General features: G+C 40.7%; 1 protein-coding gene across 2 annotated transcripts; it reads right to left on the reverse strand.

The window, feature by feature from the left end:
• Positions 1-1,409: 1,409 nt before the first annotated feature.
• kitb (KIT proto-oncogene, receptor tyrosine kinase b) lies at positions 1,410-22,303 on the reverse strand. Of its 2 annotated transcripts, XM_074630264.1 has the most exons (22): positions 22,006-22,303; positions 18,941-19,219; positions 18,565-18,849; positions 15,841-15,980; positions 15,054-15,222; positions 13,354-13,543; positions 13,157-13,272; positions 12,945-13,059; positions 11,866-12,056; positions 11,480-11,586; positions 10,721-10,847; positions 9,879-9,983; positions 8,730-8,840; positions 7,910-8,051; positions 7,739-7,806; positions 7,544-7,635; positions 6,765-6,887; positions 4,995-5,106; positions 4,653-4,752; positions 3,384-3,489; positions 2,934-3,093; positions 1,410-2,903 (listed from the first exon to the last, which is right to left on the reverse strand). In XM_074630264.1, the coding sequence occupies exons 1-21, from the start codon at positions 22,058-22,060 to the stop codon at positions 2,950-2,952; spliced, it is 2,877 nt and encodes a 958-aa protein (XP_074486365.1). In that variant the 5' UTR covers positions 22,061-22,303; the 3' UTR covers positions 1,410-2,903; positions 2,934-2,949. The 2 variants fall into 2 exon arrangements, with proteins under 2 accessions (XP_074486365.1, XP_074486364.1); XM_074630263.1 differs by having other exon boundaries at positions 1,410-3,093.
• Positions 22,304-23,309: the final 1,006 nt, after the last annotated feature.

Consider the following 23,309-nt stretch of genomic DNA (forward strand, 5'->3'; position numbering starts at 1 on the left):
CAGACTAAAATATTTCAACAACTGTCGGATGGATTGTCATGAAATTTTGTAAAGATGTCATGAATCCTAATGATTTCGGTGATCCACTACCTTTTCCTCTAGCGCCACCATGAGGATGACATTTGTGGTTTGAGTGAAATATCTCAACAACTATTGGATGAATTGCCATTTAAGTTTTGTGCAGACATTCATGTCCTCCTAACTGTAATAAGTTTAGTGTTCCCCCTGACTTTTCATCTAGCGACACAATCGGGTCATAATGTCAAATTGTACCATCCAAATATCTGCAAAGCTAATAACATTCCCATCAGCCCCAGCTGTACTGAGGTTGCATCCGAAATTCCATCCTAACATGCTATTTAGTACGCTAAAAGAGTAAGTGAGATATTTTAGTATGTCCGAAACCTTAGTATGAAACCAATAGTACGCAAATTGCATATTATTTGCGGTGAAATGTTAACAGTATGCAACGCCGGCTGTACACTACGGCAACATAAATAAATAAATAAATAAATAAACCACACTGCAATGTCGTAACAACAACGTTCATAACTATGGCAGAAAGCTCTGCAACGTCAATAACGCTTTAATTTAACTGTAAGAATAAGATTTCACTTTTTTTCCAAACTTAATATATTTTAAATGAATTCAGACTTTGATTCTCACAAACCCTCGTTTTGGTCACATGAGGTTAGCACGGGTTATCATGGTTACACGTCTCCAACCGCCAAGGAGGCTCTCAGGATGTGTTGACGTAAATTACTGCTCAGTGCGTCCGAAAAGATCCATACTACTGTTTATTCACACAAAAGTGTGTTGAACGATAAACATGTTGAGTACGTAGTGCATAGTATGCGATTTCGGACGAAGCCGAAGTGTTTAGTGCTAAATAACAAATGTTAACATGCTAAAATGCTAAACTAATGATCAACATGACAAACATTATAGACCTTTTCAAACTTGTCAACATAATCATTCTAAATGGACCCCTTTGTATTTCCTGTTGCAATGTTTTTTAATGCAGTAGCTGATAGGAAGTAAACTTGGACCAAAGCTGTTGCCCTAGCAACAGAATGGCAATGAAAAGGTCTATACCTGCAAAACATCAACATGTTAACGTTGTCAAAGAGTATAGAAGCAAAGAGACGAAACTACAGCCGCTGCTGCCATTTTGGACTGAAAAGGCTTATTATATTTATAATATTTTATTGTTCAACACAGGCTATTTTGGTAGAATATGACAATAGAATAGAAATAATTGTATTTTACTTTTGTACGCCGGAACGCTTCACTGGCATGCAGTAGTCCAAAATGGTTGAAACGTGGGCGCTGATGTTGCAACGGAACGAACAATTGTTTCACATAATTAGGAAAATGACAGATGCATTAAATGGACACTTTCCAGTCGCTTCTACCATCACAGGTACTTTCTTTATTATTACAAGTCAACCAACTGTATCAAAACGGCATGATTCTCAAAACCAGCACACAGAGACTCTCTTCTGGCTCTCAACAATAACTGTCACAATCCAATGCATTCAGTATTTTCTTAAAAAAAATCTAAAGGCACATCTCTATTGTATTTACATTGCATACATGTTGGATATAAATCAAGTAAAAAGAGCACACAGTCAGTCCTAAACACCTGGCCACAGACTTAAACTAAAGCTAAATCTAAAATACATACAGCAATACACCAGTTAGTCTTTTACAAGTCACAGTATTCAAAGCTACAACGCACAGGTGGGAATCAGTGTTTCTGTAACTTTATGGCTTTATGATGTATTAGGAGTTATCGCTTGCATGCCACTTTGCTATGGCTCATTTGTTATAATGTAAAAGAGACTTCAGGTCTCTCATCGGAAGGTCTCTTTTATTCAAGCCCTGTTATAACCAGTTATAAGGTAGACTTGCTGACAACTCAGTATTTGTTAATCTGGTGACTCTTGCAGTAAATTAAGATTTTTAATAGTTTGACGTTAAAATGCACTTATTTGCTTTCTTGCAGAGTTAGATGAGAAGTATGACTGTCCAAGCAGCAGACACTCCAGTAAATCACTGCCTCCGGACAAGAAATAGTCCCAAACTTAATCCCCATTAAAACCACAAATTGTCCTTTTTTGGGACAGATTAAACTAACGAGATATAGTGTGTTCATTTGTGAACTTTAGAGCTGCTGGTAGACAGATTTTATATCACTGTTGGACAGAGCCAGGCTAGCTGTTTACCCCTGTTTCCAGTCTTTATGCTAAGCTAAGCTAAACGGCTGTTGGCTTTACCTCTAACACACAGATATCTTGTAGGATAGGTATCAATCTTTTCATCTAACTCTCTGCAAGAAAGCTGTATTTATTTATATTTCCCCCAAAAAAAGACAAAATATTCCTGCAAAAAGGGAGACAGATCTCACACAACAACAAAAAAAAAACAGTCAACTCATCACAGCACCAACTGTGCTTATCTATTCCTCAGTCAAAGGTCTCTTGTTTTCCCCAAAGCATCTTAAGATGCAATCTAAGGCTGAATGTGAGCCAAACTCCTCCCGCTGCTGATGGGAGATGATGTTGTATCTGATGGGCGGTTAGTGCTGGAGTCTACTTTATATAGACGTGCATCTGAAATACCTACCACAGAGATCAATACAGCAATGGGGAGATTAGATAGAGGCCAATACTGAGAGCCCAGTGCAGGGTCGCATATATACAGTATCTGTATGTGTGTGTGTGTGTGTGTGTGTGTGTGTGTGTATGTGTTGCAGGAAGGCCAGCATTTGAGAGTTAGTTTGAGTGAATGTGTTGTTAGTAGTTTATAGAGTGCATTTGGCTCTTGTAGTTTGTGCGATAAAAGGAGAGAATGATCAGGGAGGTAGGGGGGGGGTTGTATGTTTTATAGCAGTGTGTGTGTGTGTGTGTGTGTGTGTGTGTGCGTGTGTTTGTGTGTGTGTGTGTGTCAGACATAGTCCAGGAAGACGTCAGGCGTGCTTTGCAGCAAAGGCTGTGTGGGGGCTGTCGTGCTGCAGACTGAGCTCAGCCTCCGTGACGGCGCCCTCTGCTGATCCGGATGACCTGGAGCGTTGCTCAGTGTCAGGTACACCTGAGGAACAACAACAACAACAACATTTGTGGTATTTGGATGATTTGATGACACAAAAGAAATAGTCTACTGTAGTGTAATGAGAATAATAACAAGCCAAATCCAAATGTCATATACACGGTATGTGACGTCCATGGTTCGAGTGCGACTGTGGATCTTTATTACACATATTATCTCTTGTGCTCCATTTGTTTCCTGTCTGGATCTCTACACTGTTGTTCTCCAATGAGAACTTTTAAACAAGAAATAACATGTAATTTATAATAATGACAGAGGCTTCATCTACTCACATTCCTGGTATTTTCTGACAGTAGCAGCTCGGTCCTCTCCACCAGTTTCCTGAAGGGCGGCCTTTTCAAAGGATCGTGGTTCCAACAGGACAACATCATGTCATACCTACAGAGGTCAGACTGAGATTAGTTTTTAACAATAAATTTGATGATAATCCTACTAAAATATTTTATACATAAATGTAAATTTAGCAACAAAAAACTTTGTTTTCGTGTTTTCGTGTTTTCGTGTTTTCGTGTTTTCGTGTTTTCGTGAAGGATGTTAAACTATATGGAAAACTAATTTATAATTCGACTAACAAAAAGGCTATTAAAACAATCTTAATTTTATTAATTTCTGTTTGTTTTATAATATTTTTGTCTAGTGTTTTGTACCCATGCTGTTTTGTTTTGTTACTGTTTTAACTGTATACTGTCCACCGTATACTGATTCTGTATTTTGTACTTTTATTAAAAAAAAAAAAAGTTTCAACATGGAGGAATGAGATTAGTCAATTAATTGATTAGCTAGAAAATGAATTATCAACTATTTTGACTAATCATTTAAGTAATTTTTTTCAGCAAAAATGCCAAACGTTCTCTGGTTTCATCTTCTCCAGTGTGATTTGCTGTTTTTATCAGATTTTTATGTCCTTGTACACTGAATATTTTTAGATATTTTACTGTTGGTCGAACAAAACAATAAATTCGATGACTTCACATTGTACCTTATTCAATATTTTTGAAAAATTATTAATTGAAACTAGAATTACCGCCTTGCGGTTGTGTGCCTCTGCCAACCAGTCTAGTTGCAGTTTACATCCATATCTGTCCAAAATGTCATCACTTCATCATTTTATCCGATGAGACTTGTGTGAAATTGTCATAATTAGCATAGTAATTCTTGAGTTATGGTTCAGTTCATCAGTTCAAGTGGACGTTTGTGCCAGATGTAATACAATTCCCTCCAGGCGTTCCTGAGATATCACAACAATGGGACGGACGTGAGGTCACAGTGACTTTGACCTTTAACATTTGACCACCAAAATCTGATCAGTTCTTGAGTGCAGGTGGACGATTTGCCACATTTAGAAATTCCCTCAAGGTGATCCTGAGATATCGCGTTCATAAGACTGGACGTACAGACGGATGGACGGACAACCCGAAAACGTAATGCGTCCGGCCACGGCTGTCACCGGCGCAGAGGCATTAAAATGACTGGCAAATGAATCATAAGTTGCAGCCCTATAGTTATAATGGGAACACTCACTCTCACAGACACACACTTACATCTCGATGGGAGCAAAGTCTGGCCTGGTCATCCTGTGGCCATCTTGAATCATCCTATAAAATACTGAGCCCACCTGCATCCCAGGATACGGGCTGTTACCTGTAACACAGACATACAGTAAGCACACGCTTTAAGTAAAAATCATGGATTCGTATAATGACATTGGTGTCTGGAACTACATTATGTATCATAATCAATATGATTTTGTACATTTAACCCCACTAAGTGATGTTGCTGCTTGGGAGCATCATCAGAGCCTCTAATAAGGCCCCAGTCAGCTCAAATGGACAACACAAATAATGGCTCAGATGCAACAGCACAGCTCTAACTGGAAATGTTACCCAGAGAGAAGATTTCCCAGAGCAGGATGCCGTAGGACCACACGTCACTCTCAAAGGTGTAGACACAGTCGAAAATGCTCTCGGGAGACATCCACTTGACCGGCAGACGAGCCTGCAGGAGGGAGAGCCATGATTACCAGAGCGGTATGGACCATGTTTCCTTGTTTTCATTCTTAAAGAGGACATATCAAGCTCACTTTCTGGTGCATACTTGTATTTTGGGTTTCTACTTGAACATGTTTACATGATTTAATATTCCATACACACTTTATTTTTCTCATACCAGCTATGCTGCAGCACCTCTTTTCACCCTCTGTCTGAAACGCTCTGTTTGAGCTCCTGCCCCCCCCCTCCCCACCATAGCTGGCCCACTCTATTGTGATTGGTCAACCGAACCAAACTCTTCAGACTCTGCTCTAGCTCCGCTCCAACTAGCTTTGTTTGAGGACGCGCCAAACTAGCCGCTATGAAGGTGTTATGCAAATGTGTTACTTGGTGACATCACCACGTTACGGAAGAAAAGGCCGGACCTTTTACATTAACAAAAAATGATATAACACACTAAAGGAAAGGGAGGAAGGGAGAAAGCAGAATAGATCCTCTTTAAAAACATACAATATCTTTTCTCTAAAATGGTACAAATCTTTTAATATAATATATAATTAATAAGAGTAAAGCTGAGCCAGTGAGCAGGCATATGGCATATTCTGTGCATTTCTTTCTTTCATATGTAATACTCTGTATACTGTAATATTTTTTTTCTGGAGCTGAAACAGTAAGTCGATTAATCAATTGGTGGGTCGACAGAAAAATAAACCAGTTATTTTCATAAATTATAAATCTTTTTAATCAATGTAATTTTTCAAGCAAAAATGTTAAACTGTACATTAATGCCAGGTAGCATGTTTCTGAGGATTTGCTTCTTTTTCGTCTCATATGATTTTAATTTTGTTTTAATCTTTATCTTTTGGAGTGTTGACTGGACAAAACAAGCAATTGGAAGGAAGGAAGGAAGGAAGAATGGTTGGAAGGAAGGAAGGAAGGAAGGATAGATGGATGGAAGGATGGATGGATGGATGGATGGAAGGAAAGAAGGATGGAAGGATGGAAGGATGGAAGGAAGGAAGGAAGGAAGGATAGATGGAAAGAAGGAAGGTTGGAAGGAAGCAAGGAAGGTAGGAAGGAAGGAAGGATGGAAGGAAGGAAGGAAGGAAGGATGGATGGATGGATGGATGGATGGATGGATGGATGGATGGATGGATGGATGGATGGATGGATGGATGGATGGATGGATGGATGGATGGATGGATGGATGGATGGATGGAAGGAAGGAAGGAAGGATAGATGGAAAGAAGGAAGGTTGGAACGAAGCAAGGAAGGTAGGAAGGAAGTAAGGATGGATGGAAGGAAGGAAGGAAGGAAGGATGGATGGATGGATGGATGGATGGATGGATGGATGGAATTAAAGAAGGAAGGAAGGATGGAAGGAAGGAAGGAAGGAAGGAAGGATAGATGGAAAGAAGGAAGGTTGGAAGGAAGCAATGAAGGTAGGAAGGAAGTAAGGATGGATGGAAGGAAGGAAGGAAGGATGGAAGGAAGGAAGGAAGGAAGGAAGGAAGGAAGGAAGGAAGGAAGGAAGGAAGGAAGGAAGGAAGGAAGGAAGGATGGATGGATGGAAGGATGGATGGATGGATGGAAGAAAGGAAGGAAGGAAGGAAGGAAGGATGCAAGGGCGAAGGGGCAGCGAGAAAATGTGCCAGACAGACTCACGTTGCCTCGGAGCACATAGCTGGCATCAGTGGTGATGTCTCGTGCCAAGCCAAAGTCACAGATCTTCGCCACCCTGCCGTGAGTCAGCAGAATGTTTCTGGCTGCAAGATCCCTGTGGACACACTACACACGCACACACACGCACACACGCACACACGCACACACACGCACACACGCACACACACACACACGCACACACACACACACACGCGCACACAAAAGTGAGTATTGACATTGTAACAGGTTCCTGCAGTGAACGAACGACACACAGCACACATGCACAAATGAGGCGAGGTGAGTTAAACTCGTTACAATCCTCTCAAACACAAAAGGCAAATTGACAATGCTTTACACAATACATAGATACAGTAAAATGATATATTTGGCAAATACAAATACAATTAAATCAATTAAATGCAAACATATACAAAAGAACAATATAGTTTTAGTACCATTTCAGGGGAAACAATAGTGGACAATAGTGCCTTATTTGATAAAAGCAACAAAAGTGCAGCAAGAGAAACTGAATCAGGAGGGTTTTAATTCAAATTCTATTATTTAAGATTGAAGAGGCTGGCTCCTTGTGTGTGTGATCTAATCTGTAAATGCAGCTTCGCCATGTTCGGTTCTGATTGTACCGGCACTATTACCTCACAGCAGCAATCTACGGCATGTTGGCCCTAAGCCATAGTGTGATTTATAAACTAGCAGCAGCACTTTTAAATCTCTTCTGTAACGACTCTATAAATAAGCAGCACACGGGTCTGTAAAGGCCTTACGTTCTTGGAAGTAATGTATTCCATTCCTTTGGCCACCTGGTAGGAGAAGCTGAGGAGATCTTCGGCGTCCAGGGACAGCTCCTCTACGTCGACTAGATAAAGATTACATCGTCAGACACTTCCACAGTAGGTGAGGAGGCACTCAGTGTGTTGATGAAATGTTCGATAAGAAATGAGGAGTGAGAGACTTTCTACCTGACTGGGAAGACCTCTCTTTCTCAGAGGGACGCATGGGCATGTAGCCTGTACCAGTCACCTCTCCGCTGCACGCACACACACACACAGACATATAAGCATCAAATGTTGGACAAGATAACCATTTTTGCGATTGCAATCACAATTTTCAACACACACACACATACACACCTTGCTGTAGGCTCCGTTTGGTTCGAGACGTTGCGATAGTAACCATCGCCAACTTGGGAGTTTAGGAAGGACTCTCTTTTTCTGCGCAGGAAGTTGAGGAGGTCGCCATAGCAACAGTACTCTGTGATCACCAAAATTGGGCCTGGCAGGATGCAGAGATGAAAAGAAAACCTCACTCGCTGATTTTGAAACCGTATGACAGCGTGCAACAATGAAAAGAGACACACAAAGCTCTAATAATGAGCCAAAAGAAGACGGTGTCAGGTTTATACTGTAGGGAACTCATTTTATTTGACTGTTTCAAGGCAGGACACGTGTAGTGCATTCAGATATGTGTGTTTAAAAGACGATATTATTGTGTTGAACAAATTTGTGTCAATATCTTAAAATGAGGATTTTTCATGCCCAAGTGTTCAGCGTTTCTTTCCTAATGACACACTCATGAATACTTGTGTGTGAATCCAATCTAAATGCTGCATTATAATCAATGCTGAGGTCCAGACAGGTGGATAGTATCGATTCGACTGCATAGTAAATTTGTGACGAGTCAAACTGCATCACGTTTTCATATCGGAGCAGGGTGGTACTGACTTTCCAATATCTGATTTTTAATAAGAGGTCAATATTGGCTGGGCATAGCAGCAAGTCAGCACATCAACCTATTACCATAAAACAAAATCAGTCAATAAATATATAATAAACATCTAAATGCAAGAGGGTTATATATATAATAGTGTCAGCAAACAAACAAAATCCAGACCAAATTTAGCCCCAAAAACACTTGCATGTAAATAAAAAGTGATGAAGCTGCTCCTCTCACCTCCGACAGTGCACGCCCCCAACAGGTTGACAATGTTCACGTGGTTTCCAAGGTAACTGAGCACCTTCAGCTCTGACATCAGCGCCTCCTTCTCCGTAGCATGGGCGTTGGCTGGGATGACATCATCAGAACATTTATAAACTCTTACAGTGTCGCAGGCTGTGTCCGAAATTAAGCAATATATGTAAATGTTATTTTAGCAGCTTGTGTATTGTGTGACTATTGATAACAGTTTGCAAATCACTCGCTACTGCTTGTAAAGCTTAAATGCTGTTAGATGTGAACTACATGTGTTTGTGTACTACTTCGTCAGAAATGGCGGAGGCCATGGAAGTTAATTTTTCGATGCATAATAAGTTAATATATTGTTATTTTAGTCGTATATTGTTTTTCTTTGTAATTTTATAATATGTCTGAGGAAAATGTTGATATTTCCAACGACCTCATCTTTCTCCTCTGTCATTATGCCTTTGCATTTACTGCATTGTGTTACCTGCTTGCTAGCTTGCTAAATTGTTAGCCTCTGTGGTTTCAAGATGCCGTCAGTAACGTTAATAGTTCCGTTGCTTAGCAGCGGTGTTCTCATGACTTAACCACTTGAACGCCAAGCATATCGTGTACACACCTTCCCATGTTGTAAACATGAGCTCACGAGTTTCATTTGAAGGCACCATTACCTCTCCTCTCTTTCACTTCCTGCCCTTGTGTGTTTCCCGCCTGTGTCATTACCTCCCCCTCCCCGATTGGTTTCACCTGCTCCTAATCATCCTCACCTGCTCCTAATCATCCTCACCTGCTCCTAATTAGCCTCACCTCCCCAGTGTATTTAGTCGGTGTGTTTCCCTGTCTCTGTGCCAGTTCGTCTTTGTCCCCCGAGACAAGTGTCTCAACCATTTCTAGTATTGGTGTTTCTGGTTTTTATGAACTCTGCCTGTTTCTTTCCTGACCACGTTTTTGCTTTATCCTTGTCGGCTCTGGTTGCCCATTCTGACACCTGCGCTCACCTGCGTACTGAACCTGTTTAGACAAGTAAAGACTGTTTGAGTCGTGCTGTTTTTGCTCTGTGGGTTTTACCCGTCATAACAGAGGGAGAAAACAATGGAGTGGTTTTGGACACAGATAAAGAGATAAAAACACACACACACTTACGTTTGAGCATCTTAACAGCAACGGTTGTAACAGTATCGGCAGAGCAGAGTCCGTACGCTGTGGCCCTCACTACCTTTCCAAAAGCTCCAGAGCCCAGAGTTTTACCTGGGGGAACACACACACACAAACTTAATTTTACAATTAATTTAAGATCCCCACCAGACATGATTTAAGACATTTAATAACTACTCTGCTTTGAATAATATCTGTCATATAGTTTTTCCACGGAAAAATATGATAAACAAATTACATCTGCTTCTTTTCCAACAGATAAATGTGTAAACAATCTTCTAGTGTCAAACTCTGCACGTACATCAATCTGCACAGTGAAGCTCAAACATCCAAGTGAAGTAACAGTAAGAAAAACATTTGTGTGTTTGGGGACTTTAAACGAAATACAATAATAGGGCTGGACAATATGGCCAAAATCTTCTATCCTGATATAGGTAATTTCATATCTCTAATGATATACATCACGATACAGCACGTTTTCTGGCAATTTAATAAATATATATGAAATAACCACATAGTAAAGCCTATTTTTGTATACTCCTGTGTGAATTTAATACTTTACAAATGAAAACTACAGAGTATTTGCAAAATGAACATAACAGTTTTAAGTGAAATTATAGAGAAATAAGAAATAAATATAGGCTTAGTCTGTATTGCGATAGAAACAATATAGAAAAATATATACGATAGACATTTTTATATATCGTTTTGAAGATATATATCGTCACATTGCCCAGCCCTACTAATGACTACACTAACATGTCTGCAGATGTGCTTTCTCACACATGTAAACATACAGTATAGCTTCTCAAACGTGGATGCATTCATACCGAATCGTAGTTTCTGTCGAGGAAACTCCCATTTGGAGTCATACGGCAGCTGGGTGGGGTCAATGTATATGTAGTTGTTGCCATGGATACTCTCAATGACCTTCCACTGGATCTGGAACTTTGGTTTCTGTTCAAGTTCGGAGAGGAAATCCGGCATTTATACAGAGAAAGTGACTCAATTTCATATCACTCGATGCACTTTAGTCGTCAGCCTGAGACTGACTGTCAAGACTGATGATCCCACTGCGAATTCATAAACTAGTTCTCAAGGAGTCTGACTCATCTGAGTGCAATAAGAGCAGCATGCTGGGAGGGGGGGCACATTAAAAAAAATAAAGCCTTTAACTACAGCGTGTCTGCACTCTGAATGGCTGATTGATTCATTTCAAATTCATTAGAACACATTCATATTGATTAAAAGGACATGCAGACACTCTTATCTGCTAAAATATCGTTACCAAAAAACTAGTCTGATCTCGGAAAGAGGCTTCTAACTTTAACATATCGAGATGGAGGCGTGAGTCATTAGTAAATGAGAGTGGGCCTTTTGCCAGCAGCCATTTATTTTTCTGTAAACTGCATATCAATGGTGGAAGATGTACTTGATTTCACATTGAAGTCTGAGATGCTAAAACGGGGTTTGAATGGGATTGATGGCGACAGATTTATGAGAGATTTATGACCCTACTCTCACTCAGATTAAATGCTATTCTTTCATTGCAGTAATGGTATTGTAATGTGATTTATTTCCTGCCTTACCTGCATGTATTTATAGAGCAGCACCACTAGAATGAGGCTGAGGACGCCGCCAGTGGCTACCATGCCAATTAGAAGAGGAGTGAAGAGTTTATGCGGGACGATGCGTTCTGGGAGGAAACACACACACACACACACACACACACACACCAGAGAGTAATCAGAAAATACACAACACATCCTCTTCCTCGCCGTTAAGACAGACAGCTGCAGCAGTGGTGTTTGTTTGTGTGTGACATGGATTAGCGAGTCTACACTATATAATCCCAGCCTGCACAGTCAGCATACACTAATCTTATTCAATCTGCACCCAGTAACCACACAACTGGCCTCCGCAGACACACAGGGTCATTGATTGTCTATGAGATATATGTGTTTGTGTGTCGTACCACTGATGGAGAACAGTGTGTAGGCTTCCTCCCCCTCCGTACTCGCCGCCACACACTCCAGGGTGTGATAGTGAGCGTGCTCCTTGCTCACGTTCAGTCGGCTCACCACCTCGCTCCGACCGAAGGCAGACTCTGTCACCATGGCAACATCCGGAGTCTCCCATTGGGTGGCGTTGGGCAGGTGTGAGCACCTGTTGAGGGGTTATAAAGTTGTTTAAGGTTACATTTTCCTCTCTTTCTTCTACATCTACAGCAACGTTTAGCACAATAAAATAATTATTCTCAGCTTCTGCGCATTTTATTTTGGCAATATGTCAATTAATTGTTTAGCAAATAAAATTTCTAAAATATATCAAATGCCTATTTTACCAGAGCTTTAAATGCTTATATTGTGTTGACCAACAATCAAAATCTAGTTTATTTGTCTGAATACTAATGAGGCATATGAGACGACATAAACCAACTTTTTCCATCTCCCATGAGCCTCTCCTGCTCTCAGAGGAACTGCCAGACAAAACAACAGAAGGTGTTGGAGATTATTGTGAGTAAAATGGTCTGAAGTGCACACTGCTGTTCGGTTACAGCTTTTAGTATGAGCAGCAGAAAAAACAACGAGTCCGAGGAGTTTTTAATCATATATTGATGAGTAAATTTTATAAAAATGCATAAAAATAATTTCTTATTTCTACATTTCATTGTTTATATTAAAAAATTGGCATGAACTTGAACTGACTATGAAATAGGAAGGATGTTGAGGTTTGTCTTTCGGCTGCTGCAGTGATTTATCACAATAATCGCTTATTCTGACCCATTTGTAGAGACGTTTATTATATCATCCCTTTCTTCAACTCTTCTCATCTGTTTCCACCTGCCAGATTCCCTTTTAACATGTCATTTGTGAATAAAGACTCCATAAATAAAGAAAAGAATGAAACAAGGCTGCTGATAAAACATTAAAGATTCACATCCAGCTCAAGATGATAAAGTAGCTGTGTCTTATTACGACATGAGCAATCTCATAAAATAAATAAATTGACATAGTAACACTCTTTGGATGAAAGTAGTGCGATGTATTTTACCTCGTGTGGGGCATCTCACAGAAGTACCAGCTTATTTTGGGGACTGGGAAACCAGCGGCGACGCACCGCACCTGTCCATCAACAGGGCCTTCTTGGGCGACGATTACCGGCTTGCCTTGTAGAGAAAAAGGTGACACACATGTTTATAGAAGACATACACTGTATATGCTATGGTACTTGAGTGCAATATAACAACAGTGAGAGCCACTTACTGTTGACATACACGTGGAACGAATGATCGATGGATGTGTCTTCATGGCTGGCTGAGAACATATAGATCCCGCCCTCCGAGCCGAGGACCCTCACTAGTCGGAGCTCGCTGATGAGTCTGATAAAACAAAAACATAAGCTTATAATTCTGCGTGTGCACACATGCATGTTTATTCTTGCAGTGGAATACATACTGTACCTGTATTTGCGGCGGTGGATGGTGATGACGTGCTCTGTGGTGTTGAGGAGCTGTTTGCCGTTGTAAGACCAGGACAGGGAGCTGGGTGCAGGATAGGCGTTGAACTCTACTCTGAGGCTCAGACTCTCCCCCTCTTTAACCTCAGCCTGGATTGGACTTGGGCCTCCTAACATGGTGATGAACCCCTGATCTGGAGGACATCACACATATACATACTTAAAGGAAAAGTCCACCAGTATACATTACACTGTAGTCCATATATGTATCTAAGTGTTGCAGATAAGCAAAGATTATACTGTAGTTGCAATGTGTCATTAGTGTATTCAGTAAATATTCAATGTCTGCATTAAAAATCATCTAAAAGTAATTCTAAATCATGTTTAAAAGACAATCAAGTGTGTGACCATACTCTGTAAATAACCTTAAGTGTGCTTTGTTTTATGTTTTATGTATTGTTGTCCTTGTTTCAAAGTATTTCATGTTTTTGTCATTACACCTGCCCAGGGACTGCAGTTGAAAATTAGCCAAGCTGGCTAAACTGGCACATTTACAGAAATGTCTATTAATGTGCACTGTCCCTGTAACTTTAAACTGCATAAAATAAATAAATAAACATATATGAATAGATTCTTTGGAGTTTAATGTATTGTGTTTCTTCAACCTGCCCTGTCTACCTTTATTTCTGTGAGTGTTTTCCTAACTTTTCCACCCATCTGTAACAGAATAGTTGATGAGCATTTGTGTAAAATATGCCACCTGGAGGCAACCAGAGTCTGATCTGCCGTCCACTGGGAAGCTCTAGTTGGGTGTTAAGGGTTTTGCTTGAGGGCAATTTCCCACCTAGAATCCTCTCCAGTTTGTCAGGTTTCTACAGTGGCACAAAACAGACAAACCAAACACTGGCTCCAGCGAGAGCCTTTTGCAATTTTGCATTAGGTGAAGGCCACCGTAGTTGTCCGACACGCTTACAAAACTGCGGTAATGTGAGCCGCAGAGTGCAAAACCGTGGTACCGTCAGCCGCCTTCTGCCTTCCGTTGCTCCTAAAGTAGTGTTATTATGGTATGGCTGGCCTCTGAGTGAGGCGAACGGCGTTACCACGGCTTTGCACTCGGTGGCTCACGTTAATGCAGTCTTGGAACGGGAAGAGTGAGTTGAGGGGTACTCAGTTGGTTGCAATCTGCAACCACACCACTATGCCACCAAGTCCTACACACTGTACCTTTCTTGTTTGATTTGTATGAGACCAACAGAACAAATCCACAGACACAACTAGAACAAATCACAAACGGCAAATATCGAAAATCTTTTCCGTTCTTTTTGTCTTTTGTTGCACCTTTTTGTGTGTCTGAAGTGTTTGTGTAAATCATGTCTAGACTAATTTCAGACGTTCTCACTAGTCTATAATAACACACTTTGAATAATGACAGCTATTTCCCCGAGACGTCTACATATTTGCATACTATGCAAATAAGAGATCATAAGTCCTAAAAAAGTGTACTTTTGGTGTGAACACTGTAGTAAGTGTTAGTCACTGTTCTGAACAGTGAACATTCCTGTGGATACTGTGAAGGAGGGGTGGTGATGGTGGTTTTTAGACAAGCCCAGACAATGTTGGTTAGATCCAGTTGGTGGCGTTGTGTGTGTCTGTATATTGACGCCATGCATGCACAAACATCAATTAACCACCTCCAAAACTCACCTCGGACATCCAGCTGCAGCGCCGTGGCACTGGCGCCTCTCTCGTTGTCGGCGTGGCAGCGGTAAGTGCCCGAGTCTGATTGGTTGACAGCTGTGATCAAGAGCGAGGTGGCACGTCGGTATCCGCGGGAACCGGACAGGATGTGCGAGGTGTGAGTTTCACCGGGATGCTGCGGGGCATCAGGGGCAAAGGTGAGCAGGTGTAATGTCACACAGATCCACTGTTTTCAAGGTGTCATGCTTCAGATAGGTCAGTGAGAAAGAAAATCCAGGGCTGTAGCCAGAGTTCTAAATAATACTCATCACCAACCAAACTCAAAACAGTTTTCAGAGTATTTAAGGAAATCATAATATTTCACATAATGTATTAATTTAAGTGTTCAATTATATGTTATAAAGTAAATCTCCTAAAATTATGCTTCCTAGCCTTCTCTATCTATCATTATTACTAAAACTAATGAAACTATACAATCGTTTGCCGAAAAAAAGTTATATTATTCAAATATTTAGTGTAAGAAATATCAGAATCAGTCTTACAAAACCCCAAATGTGTACAATGTAAACTCCTTTTTGTGTCATTAAACCCTGTAAATCCCCATAAATATTACAAAGGATATGACCTCGGTGTCCTCTATCTAACTTCAGTGTAAATATCTGGCTCTTTCTTGGATTGATAAATGTCCTGGCCAGTCAGCCAGGTAGAAACACAGAAAGTTTCACATCCTGACAGTGAGTCACCCGGACACAAAGGCCGAGGAGAAACCACTCAATCCCTTCATCAATCTCACCGCTGTTGACGGGAAATCCCACTTGACACTGAAATCCGGGTTGACGTTGGCGGAGCTACAGGTAATCTCAAACCGCTCTCCTCTCCTCAGGATAACGGTGTCCTTCTGGGACAGCGTGATCATTGGAGGCACCTCTGGCACTGGATCAAGAGATGCAAAAGCAACATTATCATCATGACTGATATAACAAACTAGCTCACTTACAATCACAATTGGTTGCTTGTTATTTACCAGTCGGAAATGTTGGTGTTCGTGCAGTCATAAAAGACCCTTAAGGGTGTGTGACTCCAGTTTGCTGAGTGCCAGGGATCGCATTAGAGGACAAACTAATGACAATGCACACAAGTACACTATTTGCATATGCAGACACACATAAACCGGATGATTAATTTCCGACATTAAACGCCTGCTGACGTCAGAGTCTGTGTTTGAAGAAGACTGCGTTAATTCTGTTTGCCCCAAACACAGCCTTCATGCACCGTTACAAAGCTTTGTTCCGTGTGGGACTGTAATCCCTCTGCTCCTCCCTCCCTCACGTCTCCTGTCTCACATCCCTCTCTCCATCAGTCAGAAGAAGGACGCTACGCCCCGGCTCCTCCCAGCCTGTCTCTGTTTAGTCTTCTCTCCACTGCAGACGAGGCTGAAAATTTATGCTGATGCAGTGCAGGGACAAATAGAAATATGATCTGACGTAGCCTACACTTAAAATGCCTTTATGATACATTTCCTATTAATATAGCTCATAAGAAAAGCTATGAGCTAACCCTCCTCTGCCAAAACACATCTGTAATGATAGTTGCTGTGACTACAACTGATCTGTGCCAGGATGCATTATGGACTCTTATGAAGATTTGCAGCCATGCTATAGCAGCTCTGCTGGTCTGTTGGGCCACCACGGAAATATCTCAACAACTAGTTTGTAGATTGCCATGAAGTTTTTGTACGGACATTAATGGTCCCCAGAGGATGAATCCTACTGACACTGGTGATCAATTTCAATGCAAGACTAATGACATTACCTACTATTTACTTTGTATTTACTGCTTATTAGTTAATTAGCATGCTAACATACTAAACTAAGATGGTGAACATCATAAACATTATACCAGGAAGATAGCATATAGTCATTGTGAGCATGCGGACATGGTTGTGTCTAGAAAGGAACCAGCAAACTGGGGAAACTCTTGCAAGATGGTTAAGGTTAGGCATTGACCTTGGATACCGTAGTTAAGGTTCGGATAGGTCGTCGGCCAGTGAGTCTCACAAGAGTTTTTGCAAGTTTTTGCAGATCTCAGATCAAATTTAGCAATTTTTGTGCTCCCTTCTAGACACATCCATCAAAGCACCACTGCCTCACAGTGCCGCCAGCATAGGCTGCAGAATCTTAGTCTTGTTTACGTATGTATGGATATCATTTGTCCATAAATCACAAGTCCATCACTACATAGCAACTACTATTTTAGAGTTTTACTGTGCGATGAACATCAAGAAGCCAACTTCAGGAGCGCCTTTGGTAGCCGATTGGTTACAGCACATGCCATATATAACCGCCTTGGGACCTTTGTTGCGTGTCATACTCAAGCCCACAGGAAGTGCGCCGAGCTTTGAAGCAAATTTTCAAAGTGGCCAAACGGTGGTACTACAACTTCCATGTATGTCACGTGATGCCTTTGGGCCAAAAAATACTTTTTTTCCCATAGACTTACATTGGGAAAGAGACGCCTGTAATTTTGTTCTTTAGGTAAATTAGCTTCCCAGTACGAACCTAAAAGTTGTAAAATGCACTAATAGCCGAATCCAGAGTTATTTCCCTTCCACCGTTCATGTGAAACCGAAGCTGAAGCGAGGGCTGGGAGGTGAACTTAAAGGAAATGCTACTGCGCCTGCTCTATGGGCCCAATGGATGCGGAAGATCGCCAAATGATCTGGGTTATTTTATACTCGGAAGTCGAGCTGTCTTTGCTTCATGTGCCACTGAGCAACTCTTATAGGAATAAACGATCGAGGCCCCGGCTCCGACGCTGTATCCAGTTCTCTTTATACATCCATTGTCAATCCCCCCCCCCCCCCCCCCCTTCCCATTTCTACACCAAAATGCCAAAATAATAATAATAATAAAAAGAAGAAGCCAACTTCACTTATAATTTTCCATTTCTTAACTCATATGATAATATGTCTTCTGATATCAGAAGAAGATATTCTATTAAACATTAGGCTACTTTTTCCTCACATTGTCCAGCCCTAGCTTTGTTGATTTAAACAAGCAGTTGTGAGTAGTGACAACTTTACTTTGTGTTTACTTCACAGTTTACTTTGACACATTTACATTATGCTTCCCCAAGGCATTAGCAAAGACAAATGCTTTGGGTTTACCTTCCACTGACTAATTACTGGGAGGACACAAGAGGGATAACTCAATTATCCCTTTTACAAGCTTGTGGCTTTTACTCTGACTTTATAGATCTGCCCTCAAAACCCTTCTGTAAAGATGACAGATGCTTCTCCCTCACTTCTTTCCTGTTGTCAACAGCTGCACATACAGCTTCACTCTATCCCTCTTTTTACCCTTTTAGCTTAATTATCACGTAAATGACATATCTAGTAAAGATATGCCAAATGGAGAACCATTAAACAATGGTATGATACCCCTTTACCAACATGAATTATAGTTTTTGGAAACAAGAATATTACAAATCGCCCTTGTCCATCATATCTCTCACTCACCAAGTCGTACATCCATGGTGTATTGGCTCGACGTCACTTTGCCTCCAGCGAGCTGTCCCACACACACAAAACAGCCCTCGTATTCCTTTCTCACGTTGCTGATGATGACGCCTCGCTGGAGGTTGCTGTGGTAGCTCATTCCAGAGGGCAAAGGTCGTCCATCGCAGGTCTCCAGGGCCAGCAGGGTGACCTCGGGGTCGGTCACAAGACAGGGAATGGTGCAGTTCTCACCTGCACGCACCAGGATGACGTTCACCATGGTGCGCTGGAAGGCATTCTGGGTGTCTGAAGGGGATGAAAGGGATTGATAGTTGTTGTTAGAGGTACACAGATACATGTGCAATCATATGCCTCTCATCTGACCTCCAACACCCACCTTTCACATATACATAGATGGAGCTGTGTTCCAGTGTGCTGTTGTTGACACACACGTAACGACCCATGTGGTAGGCCTGCGTCGCTGACACCCTGACGAAGGCCACTCCGTCCTCTTCCACCTCCCCCTCCAGCCTGCGAGCCCTCTCCCTCTGCCACCTCAACCTGGACGGGACGCCAGACGTCGTGGTGCCATTGTCACGGCAACGCAGCTCCAGCTTCCCCCTCTTGGGAATGACAACGTGAGGCCCGCTGGGGGAGATGACTGGCTGGCACCAAACTGGAACAGAGCACATATAACATAGTTGATGTTAGGGATGCAAAACTGAACCATAAAAAAAAACTAACCGTTGTACCACCACCATTCAATTCAGGCCTGCTAATTATTTGACGTAGTGCCAGAGACATAGAAGACACAATTATCTGATCAAAGGCCTATTGACCATTACGTAGTCTGCCTTATTTCATGTATAAAATCAGTGTTATGGCTTCAATATAGAAATATCAGGGTCGTCCATCTCTAGCCCTTTTGGTACCCTAGACTCCACTAATTTCTTTAACGCAATCGATCTTTCGAAGGTTGTAGCGGGCTCAGTTTTAAAAAGTGAAGAAACTGGTATCATAAGAAACTAGAAAACCTAAGGAATCGAATGGTACCATATCATATCACCATATCATACTAACTTGTCAAGAAGGAGGTTAAATAACGCTCCAAACTTGCGCTTAATCTTGGCGAGGAAAAACTGTCATGGCCGTTTTCAAAGGGGTGAAAATGGGTTCTATGGGTACCCACGAGTCTCCCCTTTACAGACATACCCACTTTATGATAATCACATGCAGTTCTGGGCAAAATCTGTCAGTGTTCTGTGTTGTTAATTGATTTCCAAAAATAAATATATACATACATTTGTATAAAGAAAGCTTATTTGCCTGCTCCCATGTTGATAAGACCAAAAGAGAGAGAGAAAAAGAGAAAATACTTGACAAATCTCCCTTCAAGGTACAATTTGAACAGATAAAAAATGTGTGATTAATCATGGACAATCATGCGATTAATCGTGATTAGATATTTTTAATTGATTATCAGGGAGCAATAAACAATTGGTCCCTGATATTGTTGGCTTAAAAGTGTTTAGTCAGTTTCACTACAGTGAGTGAAAAGTGTATTTCTTTTTTCCTTTATTTAGTTGATCATTTGTTACCTCAATGCTGAATTGAAGAAGGGCGCCCATTGTGATTTAAAAAAAACATGTTTATTTAATGTTTATAGAGGGCGACCAGCGCCCCCCAGAAGGTGGCACCCTAAGTGACTATATGGTATATATAGTACTTATGGCCTATGCCTTAAGCCAGCCCTGAGAAATCTCACTATCAATCAATCAATCTCTATATGTTTTGGAGTTCGAACACATTAGAAATGGTTTCAATCTTCTTCTCCCTGATGTGCAAAACAAACCGAACCGAAACTGAACCACCCCCAAAACCGCAACACAAACCGAACCGTGTTGAACCGTGTTGAACCGTGTTGAACCGTGTTGCACCGTTGACGTATGGTGGACCTGAATGCTATTTCTGACGGCTGTGAAGGGATCAGTAAAGATCCAGCACAAAGAGGGAAAAAAAAATGCTGCTTTCAATAGATGTTAATGAATTAACTATCTCTGGGTAGAATTGAGAGAATGAAAAAAGCAAAAACAGGACAGAGCAACCTCTTTCATCACCGTTTAGTATTCAGATTATTTTGTTGATTAATCCATTAATCGTCTAGTCTATAAAGTTCCCACCACAGCTCCCTAAAAACCAAAGCTGATCATGATGTGATGGTTAAATGGGATGTTATGATTGGCACAGAGCCCCTTAAGACAGAGTGCTATCAAACCACCATGGAACAATCAATAGTTATGAGCTGTCTACCCGCTGAGTAATCATGCATTAAGGCCCCTAAATCCATTCCCTTAAGATGAGTGAACTAAACCAACATTTTCTTCTCAGTTTAACCCCCAACAGCCAACCCCCCTTCAACTTTTCTTTTTTGTGTGTGTGCAGATTCCCACATGATAAGCGCCATTTCAAGAACAGGATTTTCATGTGACTGTTGTGCCTTCGGGGCTGAGAAAGCACCAAGGAGAAGCATGTGAACGCAAATATCAATATCTGGGTTTTTTGCAGGCTGTTAAGTCTCTCTCTCTCTCTCTCTGTGTGTGTGTGTATGTGTGTTAAAGTTGCTTTCTTGGTGTTTGCAAAAGGTTGCAAACAAAATCTGAGGCTGTTACATGACTAAACACAGAGCTATCATCACAGCAGCCAGAGTGGTTAAATGTCAAGGTGCTGCTGGGTGTGTTTGTGTTAGAAGACGAAGAAGAAGAAGTGCTTCTTTCTCTCTTTTCTTTGTTCCTTCTGCTGCTGTGGTGCACAACCTAATCCCTTTTATTTGGGTGGGATAAATAATTAATCATCCTCAAACACACACACACACACACACACACACAAGCACACACCTGTTGCCTGCAGGAAGAGGCAGCCCAAAGGCATCTCCTTCCTATACGCACCTCAACACACAGTTGTAGTTATGCAAATGATGTGATGTGTGTAGATATGAGCTGACAGGTTTGCACCGTTAAACGCAACTTGTGTGCGTGTGTGAACCATGTGGAGACAGTATAGAGGCCTATAATAAACACGCGCAATGATACATACATGCACCTTTTCCACACTGGAATTATTCTAATTAAGGGCGAAAAAAAAACTTAATTATAGTGACGCGCAATAATTTGGAGACATAAGAACACGTCAGTGATCTGAAAAGACTCAATAATACAAAATGCGAGAATAATATAGATTTTGTAATAATAATAATAATAATAAGCATAATAAAGTACAGCGCTCTTCATTAAAAAGCTTCTCTTCGTGTCCATTAGAATATAGTGGCATTAAATTATAATTATAATCATTTATGAAACTATACTGTGAGGTGTAGAGATGAAATGAGGTCACTATAATAAAGTCATTATTATTATTTTTATTATTAATAAGAACACACATGAGACATAATATTGAATTTCTTACCTGTTAGTGGCAGCAAAACAAAATAAGAGGCCAAAACAACCCAATGGCATCCCATGGTTATACGCAGGTTTGAAGCCTTTCTTCTTTTCTTTTTTTTGTTACTCTACTCCGTGCGTTTGCAGTGCAGGAATAAGCATCCTGTGCGTATCCATCCACCCTGGTATAGCAACAAGGAGCAGCTCCCTCCACTGTGAATACAATGATCCTGCAGGCTGCTGAGACTCCTCCTGATGGATTTCACTGGAGCTTAAAGACACAGCTCCTCTCCTCTCCTCTCCTCTCCTCTCCTCTCCTCTCTGCTCTGGATCCCTGCCACTCCTTTTCTGTCCTGCATTAGCTGGACACTGGCCAAGGTGATGAGTCGGTTATTACTGGAATAAAGAAAACACAACACGAGGCTCTCTCCAAGCCAGCTCCAGGGTTTCTTACACAGTCATTGCGAAAAAGAAAAAATAATGTCCAGTAATGGAAGAGCTGGCTGATATACAAATTTTCAATATATATCCCAGACATGGATAAACTGTAAAAAAACAACAACACTCTTTTTACAGTTTTTTTCAAGAAATTTTAAATTTTTTTTCTGTATTTCAAAATGACAGAAAAAAATATATATAAAAATGACATGTTTCATTTGTGTTTTATATATAAATGGTCTTAGATTTACAGTATTTTTTTGTAATCACAATCACAATTATCTGTATTTAAGCTTTTCTTGATCATTTTTAAAGATAATTATTCTGTTTTTTAGATGTTTATGACTATATTTTAACAATTAATTTATGTTGGAAGAAAAGGATTTCATGGAATTCTAAATTTCTTATTTTTCCAAAACTTCTGAGTTAATGGAAATTTGGGCTTTTGCAACGTAAAATTACATGTTTCATTTGTGATATATATGTAAATGGTCTTAGATTTACGATGTATGACTATTCTAACAATAAATATATGTAAAATATTTCTTGTAAAATTACAGTAATAAAGGCTTATTATATAAAGATAATTACTGTTTTTTTTTTTACAGTTTATTTATGTTAATTAACGGACAGTATTTTTCCGTTTTGTAACAGACATTTTCTGTACAGTATCATTAACCTCTTCTCACACTTCTCCTTGGTCTGCTGTGATGATGACAGCTCTCACTTGGCAGGAGTTTCCCTGCAGGAACCCATTCAGTTTGTGATGCACTTCTTCGCAGTCTCACGTTTCCCCGCCTCTAATCAGTAGGATCATCTCACTTTTTCCCAGATTTAATCCACTTTATATCCCACTATAGGAGTCAATTAACGCTCACAATGTGCTGGTGT

Source organism: Sebastes fasciatus, chromosome 3 (genome assembly GCF_043250625.1).
Source record: "Sebastes fasciatus isolate fSebFas1 chromosome 3, fSebFas1.pri, whole genome shotgun sequence".
Lineage (NCBI taxonomy): Eukaryota > Metazoa > Chordata > Actinopteri > Perciformes > Sebastidae > Sebastes > Sebastes fasciatus.